Source organism: Sus scrofa, chromosome 1, assembly GCF_000003025.6.
Source record: "Sus scrofa isolate TJ Tabasco breed Duroc chromosome 1, Sscrofa11.1, whole genome shotgun sequence".
Classification (NCBI taxonomy): domain Eukaryota; kingdom Metazoa; phylum Chordata; class Mammalia; order Artiodactyla; family Suidae; genus Sus; species Sus scrofa.
Window position 1 is genome coordinate 82,982,610 of NC_010443.5, and position 11,325 is coordinate 82,993,934.

Consider the following 11,325-nt stretch of genomic DNA (forward strand, 5'->3'; position numbering starts at 1 on the left):
AAAGAAAAGAAAAAAAGCTGCTGTACAGCCTAGGGAACTATATCTAATCACTTATGATGGAACATTATGGAGGATAATTTGAGAAAAAAAAGTGTGTGTGTGTGTGTGAGAGAGAGAGAGAGAGAGAGACAGAGAGAGAGAGACTGGGTTACTTTGCTGTAGAGTAGAAATTGACAGAACACTGTAAACCAACCATAATGGAAAAATAAAAACCATTAAAATTTTTAACATAAAGTAAAACATGCAAAAGGTTAAAAAAAAAAAAAAGAAAGAAAGAAAGAAAGAAAGAAAAGGAACTAGGTAAGAGGAAACCAGTTGCTAGTCCCATCTTTTTCACGCACTGTGTGACCCATCCGGTCACCAGGCCTATCTATGTTCAGTTTTCCAAGGATAAAGGGAGAGATGAAATTAAATGCTGGCATTAGTGTGATCTGCTTCTGTCTGCGACCATCTCTTTGTACACTCACCTGTACACCCACAGCCACCACAGTGTATGGTATGAAGTGTTTTGTCTTTCCTTTTTTAAGGTTATAGCTCAGCAAGTATCAGATAAACACTTGGAAGAAGGCCGGCTTTATCCTCCTCTGAACACCATTAGAGATGTTTCTCTGAAAATCGCAGAAAAGGTAAAACTGCTCTTGTTCAAGCCTCATTATTTTTTCCTTCCTTCTCTGGCTAAGTGTGCATGTTTAGGCATGAAAAAATCCACTTCCTTGAAATACCTATATCATGTGTTATGTCAGAAATCCGAGAAATGAGGCATGGTGCCTCGGCAGAGCTTGGGAACTGTGTTTGAACCTCAGGAATGAGTTGAGTCATTAATCTCTATATTATTCTTTTTCTCTCCCATAATTTAAATAATTCATCAGGGTTTCATTTCAGCTAAACGTCCTTCACTTTACCTTTTTTTAGTTGGTGTTTTCCACATCACACTTTATTTTGGCCACATCCATGGCATGTTATAGTTCCTGGGCCAGGGATCAAACCCGAGCCACAGAATGACAGTGCTGGATCCTTAACCATTAGGCCAACCTTAACCATTAGGGGACTGCTCCATATCTCACTTGCAATAGTCACCACAGCACTGCAGATGTGGTGGAGTGACTGTTAGACCTTGAACCACCTGCCTTACCTGTGTCTCCAGGGTGTACGGCATCTTAAAGATCACAACGGATTATACAGGGCAGAAAGCAAAGCAATGAAAACAGCTCAAAACTGTGGGGGAGGCTGATGAGCTCTGGAAGGAAGTCGCCAAGAGGAGCCTAAATTTTCCATAACTAAGATGAGAGAGAAATCGGCTTTTTTGCAGTGTAGTTGTATTCGTTTACTGGAGCTGCTATAACAAAACTGCCTTAACAGACTGGGTGGCTTACATAATAGAAATTTTGTCGATTTGAGGGTAGATGCTCCAAAAACCAAGTATTCCTTCAAAAAAAAACTGCAGCTCATCTGCCTGGTTATCTATTTATTCAAGAGTATGCTCAAAAAAAATTTAAAAATTAAGAAAGAATGCGTAAACAGAAATTGAGGGATCAGGATGAAGAATCAGCTTCAGGGAGGAAGATGATGTCATTGGAATGCAGGTTTGCAGTACCCATGGCATGTTCAGATGTACAGTGCGAACAATAGATGGCAATGACTGAGACTTCAAGAAGGACTGGCTATACTGGAGTTTCCGTTGTGGCTCATTGTTAACAAACCCAAATAGTGTCCATGGGGATGTGGGTTTGATCCCCGGCTCTGCTCAGTGAGTTAAGGATCCAGCATTGCTGTGAGCTGTGGTGTAGGTCGCAGACTCAGCTTGGATCCCGTGTTGCTGTGGCTGTGGTGTAGGCCAGCAGCTGCAGCTCTGTTTTGACCCCTAGCCTGGGAACCTCCATATGCCTCGGGTGCAGCCCTATAAAGCCGAAAAAAAGAAAAAAAGGGAACGGCTTTAATGGTATAAATAGTGGGGGAATTATCTATCTGTGGTAACAGGTGAAATTCTAGGCATGGTTGGGTTATTGCCAGGAGAGCAAGTAGAAAAGGCAGAAAACTGAGGCTAGAACACAGTTTATTATTCTGTCCAGAAGACAGAAGAAAGAAGCCATTTTAAAATGGAAGTGGCCAGGATTTTAAGAAGAGGCTCAGGGAGTTCCCGCTGTAGCTCAGTGGTTTAAGAATCCTACATAGTATCTGTGAGGATGCAGACTGGATCCTTGGCCTCATTCACTGGGTTAAGGATCCATAGTGCTGTGTATCCCATAAGATGCAGCCATAACAACATTCCAAGTCCACAGATTTGGCTTGGATCTGTGGACTCGGACTGTTTTTTTGCTGTGGCTGTGACGCAGGCTGGCAGCCGCAGCTCTGATTTGACCCCTAGCCCGGGAGCCTCCATGTGCTGCAGGTGTGGTAAAAAGAAAAAAAAAAAGCTTCGGAACTGAGGATACAGCTATTGCAAAAGCCATTGCAAGTTGTTTTTTTGTTTGTTTTTGTTTTCGCTTTTGTTTTTTATGGCTGCACTCCTGGAACGTGGAGGATCCCAGGCTAGGGGTTGAATGGAGCGACAGCTGCCGGCCACAGCCACAGCCACAGTAACTCGGGATCCAAGCTGTGTCAGAGACCACACCACAGCTCATGGCAATGCCAGATCCTTAGCCCACTGAACGAGGCCAGGGATTGAACCTGCATCCTCATGGATCCGAGTCAGGCTCGTTAATGGCTGAGCCACAAAGGGAACTCTGATTGCAAGTTTTATAAGCTTTGCCCTGCTTTCAGTTTTTTTTTGGTGGGGGGTGGGCAAAACAGGCACAGGGGAACTTTTTGGGGTGATGGAAATATTCTGAAACTGGATGTGGTAATAGTTGCACATCTCTGTAAATTTACAGAAGAAATTGGATTATGTGCTTAAAATGGTTAAATGCTGTATTCCATGAACTGTAACCGAAGAATATCTGTTAAAAATGTGGTAATAGGAGTTCCCACTGTGGCTCAGTGAGTTAAGGATCCAGTATTGCTGCAGCTGTGGTGTAGGTCACGACAGCAGCTGGGATTCAATCCCTGACCCAGGATCTTCCATCTGCCAAGGGTGCAGACAAAAGAAGAAAAAAAAAAAAACCATAATAATATCACATTTTAGGCACTCTGGAAAAATAGAGGAAAATACCTGATATTCTACTTTTCTAACACAAACATTAACATCATTTTGGTATGTGAATTTGCTTGTAATCTTTTTCCATTTGTTTGCTTTGTTTTCTAACATCATTGTAACAATACATAAGGGTGTAGTCACATACTTTTAATCCCTCCTTTTTTTCATGAACAATTCTCCATAATGTGGCACGGTCTTCATAATTTTTCATAAATGCATACTTTTACATTGAGAGGACATACTTAATCATTATAATATTTTTTAAAATCATCCTTATTCAAGTAAGTCTGTCATACAAATAGCTCTTTAGTGATTGCTCTTTTTAAAAACTGGATGTGGTCCAGGTTCGTTCCCTGGCCTGGGAACTTTTGCATGCCTTGGGCACAACCAAAAAAAAAAAGAATGCATTTGTCTACATCCACTTTTATAGTTGTTTAATCATATTTATGTGAGTTAAATGTTGGAGAATTAAGGAAATCCTTTGTGGTGAAGGATCCTGGGAAATTCTCAGATAAAGAAAGCTTGCAGCAGATGGATAATATATGTCTTCAGAGCTATTTATAAGAAATTTAAGGAGTGTTTTGTTTTATTAAAGATTTAATTTTTTTTACTTTGCAAAAAAACTGCACAAGTTTTATAGTCACAACTTTGTTAATTTTTTTAAACCTTTCTGAAATATTTAGATGTAGCCAAATTACGTGGTTATGCTTTGCTGTGTTAGAATTTGAAAATGTAGCATGTGTGGTAAATCTACTGTTTGAAATTTATAATGGTCTCATATAAGGTTGGATTTTTGATAACTTTTAAAATAGTTACTTTTTTCTTTCAGTCACAAAGGCAAAATATGGATTTATATTTGGTTTTTTTTTCCTTGAATGCTAATTTTTCTGCAGCATCTGAAGTTGACCAGTCTTTTCCTATGTAGAAAACTTAAAACTTGTTAACTTTGTACTTGAATAAACTTGAAAATTGGAAAAAAAATTTAAAAAAATAAAAACTGGAGTGAGTTAAAGAGCGCACATGAAGTGATTAATTTTGACAACAGGGAGAATCCATTTTTCTCAAAGAAAGCAGGGGAAGAGAGAATGTTTGAAAATATAGAGGAGGTAGTTTGAGTTGATATGAAGAGAAATTGGGGTTCTTTGATTAGTTGGAGTTTTCTCAGCATAGTGGTGAGAGTCATATGGAGACTTGACAGGGGAAGGTTTGTAATTGACTTTAGAAGAAGTTTTTAGAGTTTGTTTTTGCTTTTGAAAGGAGAAAATTGTGTCATGTGCAACCATGAAAGCCCAGGTAAGATTGGGGAAAGTATGACCTTGCAGGAGACAGCTATGAAAGGAGAAAGCCAGCATTGAGGGTCCCCAGCCCAGGGACCAGAATGTGGAGTGTGACACAGAGTCATGGAGACACGAAAGTTTGTGGTTCCAGAAGAGCAAGGAGCACAGAAACTGCCACGGAGTAGGAGCCCCGCTGATTAGGGTCAGGAGACCCTGAATAAAGAGTTTTGTAGGAGACTCTGGGTTGTTGAAACTGTAGCGTGTCTGAGTTTAAACTTAGCAGGAATTTTAAGGTTATTTAGTTTGAGTTAATTATTGGTCAGGTCATTTCAAGGCTCTTAAGACTGACTTCTTTGAGGAGTTCCCTGGTGGCTCAGTGAGTTAAGAAGCTGGCCTTGTCACTGCTGCTACTCAGGTCACTGCTGTGGCATGGGTTTGATCCCTGGCCCAGGAACTTCCACATGCTGAGAGTGCAGCAAAAAATTACAAAAAGGGAGTTCCCATTGTGGCTCAGCAGTTAGCGAACTCGAACGGCATCTATGGGGACACAGGTTCAATCCCTAGCCTTGCTCAGTGGGTTGAGGATCCAGCATTGCCGTGAGCTGTGGTATAGATCTCAGAAGCAGCTCAGATCTGGCATTGATGGTATAGGTGTAGGCTGGCAGCTGTGGCTCCAGTTTGACCCCTAGCCTGGGAAGCTCCATGTGCTGTGGGTGTGGCCCTAAAAAGACAAAAGACAAAAAAGAAAAGAAAAAAAAGGAGTTCCCATTGTGGGTTAAGAACCCAGCTAGCACCCATGAAGATGTGTATTCAATCCCTGGCCTCGCTTGGTGGGTTAAGGATCCTGCACTGCGGCAGCTGTGGCTGTGGCTGTGGTGAAGGCCAGCAGCTGAAGCTCTGATTCAACCCCTCGCCTGGGAACTTCCGTATGCTGCAGGTGCGGCCCTAAAAAGAAAAGGAAAAAAAAAATAAAAAAATAAAAAAGACTGACTTATCTGAGAAATCACACATAAATAAATCTCTACTCTTCACACTTTCCTTGTGGCTCTCATCAGTCATCTCTTGTTACATGATTTCTAATTGTCTTTTCTCTTTATATCTTCTTTGTAATTTCATGTTTTTATTATAGTACACTTTTTTTGGAAACAGACAAGACATAAATTAGAACTTAATTTTTTGAAACAGATGAAGAATGTCTGACATGTGCTCACCCTCACCTCTCTTCATTACAATAATTAATATTCTCTTCTTATTTCTAGATTGTGAGAGATGCATACCAAGAAAAGACAGCCACCATTTATCCTGAACCCTCAAACAAGGAAGCATTTGTCCGCTCTCAGATGTATAGCACTGATTATGACCAGATTCTACCTGATGGCTATTCTTGGCCTGAAGAGGCCCAGAAAATACAGACCAAACTTGACTAATAGCGTAATAGCCTACATTTCTAACTCCACTCATGAGATCTGGAAGTCTTTCATAATTTTTAAATATTGGGATCTTTTATAATGAGTCATAATGTGCTAGATTAAGATAATTTCCCCTTAACACTCTAAAAATTTATGGACGATTATTGTTATACTTTAGGGTAAACATCACAGTAGACACTTTTGCTTCATTTACTTTCTTGTTATTTATGGTTTCTGTCTTAATTATTTTGCCCAAGTTCTCTTTAAAAGCTATTGTAACTGCTACTGAGAAACCCTTTTCATAGAGGAAACTAAGGGGAAGACCAAAATTAGTAATAAAATGGTATGATCAGTATTAAAACCTATCATTCATTTGTTGATTTTATTAAAAATTACTTTAAAAAATAAAGATAGTAATGAATTTAGGCATAGACTAACTTTTGCTAAAAGCAGAAACAACACTGACTTTGTTGCCTAGAGAAAAATAACTTCTCAGGTATTTTTATTCCAATCCTACATTATATCCGTTCTTTTTGCACAACTAAACTCTAAGAAAGACCATTGCCGTTTACAATGCCTTGTGCAGCCTTAGATTCTAATGTTCTTTCAACATTGTTACATCTCCTTATGACCTTGGTCCTCAGTCAGAAATCCCTTATTAAAAGTACCTTTCCTTCTCCCTGACCAAAGGCACATTCCCTCAGTTCCGCAGCGTTGCTGCTGGTCCCTTCCAGACTGGCCTTGTCCTGAGGTTGGTGCCCTCAGCTGAGTACAGCCTGAGCTGTGGGAAGAGCTGAGACAGTGGATAAGCTTCTGGAGAAAGGGCCACCTGTGGAGTCGACCTGACCTCTTAAGACAGAACTCTCCAGAGTCTAGGCAAGCTGCATTCCCAACTGAGTGACCTACTCGAATGTCCCCTTGATTAGCTCAGGTAATTAAGATCTCATCAAACTCACTCTTCTCTGAGTTTGAAGAGAGCTTTGGAACCACTTCCCCAATCTCAGAAATTATCTTTACAACAGATCTTAAAATATTCTAATTATTGTCAGTAGTTATAGCCTAGAAATGAATGTAAATTTTAGGTTTTAATTTAGAAGTTAATAATTGAACCAATGGAAACAATTTTAAATTCTTAAGCTCAGGTGCAATAATGTTTGCTATTTATTTATAGAATTATATGGGTACATTTTTCTTTTGGAAAGTGATGCTAAAAGAGTATAAGAAGATGTGCAAGATAAACTATAAAATGATTTCACTAAAAGTTGAAAGTTATAGAAGTTGTTGTAGGTGTGAGTATAAGGGGTAGGGGTATTTCTGAAGATAACATTTAGCCAAGAATTTCCTCAATATAGTTGTTTTGAAGAGATCCAGAATGCTTATTTCTTGTTTAGTTTCCGTGTTGTCTTATAGATCTAACTAAATGTATTTACCTATGCAAAAGATTTATTAAAGCATAGAAAAAGTGAATGAATGAAATTATAAAATAATTGTCTTTTTCCTTAAAATATTGCTATATTTAAAAACAGGGAGTTCCTTTCGTGGCTCACTGGAAATGAATCTGGCTAGCATCCATGAGGACGCAGGTTCGATCCCTGGCCTAACTCAGTGAGTTAAGGATCCGGCATTGCCATGAGCAGTGGTATACGTCACAGGTGTGGCTTGGATCTCACGTTGCTGTGGCTGTGGTGTAGACTAGCAACTACAGCTCAGATTCGACCCCTAGCCTGGGAACCTCCATATGCCACAGGTGCTGCCCTAAAAAGACAAAAACAAAAACAAACAAACAAAAAAAAACCGAAAAAACAATGGTAATGCTGGGTCTTTTTGGTCGTATGACAGGGGATTTTTAAATTTTAAAATATTCTAATAGCAAATTTCAGTATGAAATTAATTCATTTAGTGTATGTGTAGTCAGGGAGTTCCCACCATGGAGCAGTGGGTTACGGATCTGGTGTTGCCACACCTATGGTGTAAGCTGCAGCTGTGGCTTGGATTCAGTCCCTGGCCCAGGAACTTCCATATGCCATGGGTATGGTCAAAAAAGGAAAAAAACCATGGAACATGTATAGTCATATTTGATATATACTGTGATGAATGAGCTACCTCCTGTCCTCAGAGAAAGATCATGAAATAAGCATTGGATGACTACTTATCAGGTACTGTGTTTACATACATTATCTTATTTAGTGTAGTTCCCACGACTCCCTTATGAAGTAGATACTTTAAGTAACACGCCAAGTCCACAGAGCTCATAAGTGAAGAAGGGGACTCTAAATCCATGTTTAACTTTCTCCACAGTCTCTTCTGTATTCACTAGAGCACGGTTAGAACAGCGCTGTTGAGGCGCAATATAATTGAGGCACCTGTATAATTTCTGTGGCTTTATTTAAAAAAAGGTATAATTCATTTTAATAATATATTTTGTTAAGGAGTTCCCATTGTGGCACAGCGGAAACAAATCCAGCTAGTATCCATGAGGATTTGGGTTTGATCCCTGGCCCCTCTCAGTGGGTTAAGGATCCAGTGTTGTGGTGAACTGTGGTGTAGGTTGCAGACTTGGCTCAGATCTGGCATTGCTGTGGCTGTGGCATAGGCCAGAAGCTGTAGCTCCAGTTCGACCCCTAGCCTGGGAACTTCCACATGCTGCAGGTACAGCCCTAAAAAGAAAAAAAAAAATTAAAAAGATATGTATATGTATTTAAACCAAAATATCCAGAATATTATAAAAAGTATGGAGATATTGTACATTATTTTGATCATACTAAGCCTTCAATATCCAGATACTTACATGTACATTGAAGTCATGAGAACATATAGAACAATGGAGTAGAATAGCTTATGGACAGACCCCCTGGATCTATTGGTTATGAAGCTAGCACTAAAATCATCACCTAAGGAGTAAGAGCATTCAGTAACATGGTGGGAAAGCTGACCTACCACACACAGAAAAAACTGGAATCCTACCTCATACTGTATAAAAAGGAAGACTTCAAATGTATAAAAGACCTAAATACAAATGGTAAAAATATTAAGTTAATCAAAATTGATGTAGCAATTATCTTTTGGACCCCCAAAAATATAAACAAGAAGTAAAAAATGGATGGAGTTCATTACCTAAAGATAGAAGGGTTTGGGCTAAGTGGGTGCTGCCTTAAAACCGTATAAAGAAATCCAGAACTGTGGAATAGGTTGGTTGCTTCTACAGAGATTTCATAAAGAGATAAATTTAGGCTCAAAGACTTAAATTCTCAGCTCAAGTCACAGCATAAACACCGGAAAAATGCCTCTGTTTTTGCTAAAAGAATCTCTTCTCTCTTACTCACTGTAAAGCTGCAATAATGGAAACCCAAGTCATACCTCACCCTGCCAGTTGCCACATTTTTTCAGGAGTTGCATTCACAGCCTCACCAGGACTCTTGTGTGACTATGGAGAGGACTGAATGTGGAACAGCAGGATGCTGATTTGGAAGGGACATCTGCAATTAGAGGGATGTGGAGGACTTGTGACACCCAGAAAGCCCCTCAACCCCAGGGAAACCAGAAGAGTTGACAAATCCTCCCTTGCTAATCAAGGCAGGAGCTCTTCCTGCTTCAAGGGGCTGTCACTGCCTTGTGTGAAGATCCTGTCATAACCTCAGTCTCCAGCCCCTCCCAGATGTCTTCTCACTACCTCTCTAGGCAAAGCTGATTCCCACGTGGAGAGGAGCAGTGGTGGATACAATGAAGTAGTCAAACCCAGAAGGGGAAGCCTCCCACCAGAAGCACTCTAGACTTTGCACCTTTATATTGGCAAAATTGGAGAAAAATGTCTGGAATTCCAAAAGTTCTAAAGGAGAAGCATAATTTGGGATTGAAGAGACTTGATCAATGGGAGTGCGCTTGCCACAGATCCTGTATTTAACGTGCAGTCTTGAGCAGCTGAAAGGGATTCTGCTTGTTGGTTCAGTTAGTTGACCAAAATGTGGACTGGATAATGGCCCACGTTAAGTGAAATTGAGAACATAAACATTCCTTGAGATAATATAAAGGGATTTGAAGATTTACAAAGATAGGAATATGAGAGTGGATTTGTCATGTGTAGTCTGACCATCCTAAACTTAAGTGATCCCCTAACTAAGCCTCCCAGGAGGACCTCTTGGTGACCCTCCTTTCACTAAGGCCTTGAGAAGTACAAGGTGTAGAAGTACATTGGTGTAGGGAATAGTATCAGTGAAAAGCATTGTTTTTTAAATTGAGGTATAATTAACATATGACATATTAGTTTCAGTTGTACAATGTAATGGTGTGATATTTGTACGTATTGCAAAATTATCACCACAAGAAATCACCATACCTAGTCACAAAACTCTTTTTCTTGTTATGGGAACTTTTAAGACGTACTCTCAGCATCTTTCAAATATGCAATACAGTATTAGTATATATATAGTTGATGTTCTGTACATTACATCCCCATGAACCGAAAATTCATACCTTTTGACCTCCACACATTTTGCCCACCCCTCCATCCCCTGCCTCTGGCAACCACCAATCTGTTTTCTGTATCAATAAGCTTGTTTTTTTTAAAATTTGTTTGTTTTATTTTGGTTTGGTTTTGTCTGGTTTTGGGTTTTTTTTTTCAACTTTTATTTTATTTTATTTTATTTTTTGACTTTTTGCTATTTCTTGGGCTGCTCCCGTGGCATATGGAGGTTCCCAGGCTAGGGGTCTAATCAGAGCTGTAGCCACCGGCCTACACCAGAGCCACAGCAACGCGGGATCCGAGCCGCGTCTGCAACCTACACCACAGCTTACGGCAACGCCGGATCGTTAACCCACTGAGCAAGGGCAGGGACCGAACCCGCAACCTCATGGTTCCTAGTCGGATTCGTTAACCACTGCGCCACGATGGGAACTCCTCTTTTTCAACTTTTAGATTCCACATATAAATGAGATTATGTGGTATTTGTCTTTTTCTGTCTGATTCATTTCACTTAACATAATGCCTCCAAGGTCCATTCTTGTGGTTGCAAATGGTAAGATTTTATTATTTTTAATGGCTTGTGTGTGTATGTGTGCGTGTGTATCATGCATATACATTTTCTTTATCCGTTCTTTGCCAGCGGACACTTAGGTTGTACACGTCTTGGGTATAGTAAATATTGCCGGAGTAGGGCTATATATGTATTTTCATATTAGTTTTTATTTTCTCTACAAATAACCAGAAGTGAAATTGCCAGATCATTTTGTGGTTCTATTTTTAACTTTTGGGAGGAATCTCTGTACTGTTTTCCATAGTGGTTGCACAAATTTCCATTTCTACCAACAGTATACCAGGATTCTCTCTTTTCCACATCCTCACCAACATTTATTATTTTTTGTCTTTTTGATGATAGCCATCCTAACATGTTAGCTCATTGTGGTTTTGGTTTGCATTTCCCTGGTGATGAATGATGTGAAGCATATTTTCATGTACATGTTGTCCATCTGTATATCTTCTTTGGAAAAAATGTCCGTTCGAATCCTCTGC

General features: G+C 39.7%; 1 protein-coding gene across 1 annotated transcript in view; it reads left to right on the forward strand.

Moving 5' to 3' along the window:
- ME1 (malic enzyme 1) overlaps positions 1-7,286 on the forward strand; it is a 190,018-nt gene extending 182,732 nt beyond the window's left edge. The window contains exons 13-14 of the mRNA XM_001924333.5: positions 528-626; positions 5,670-7,286. Coding sequence (XP_001924368.2) covers positions 528-626; positions 5,670-5,837 — 267 coding nt within the window. The 3' untranslated portion in view covers positions 5,838-7,286. The remainder of the gene's footprint in view (positions 1-527; positions 627-5,669) is intronic.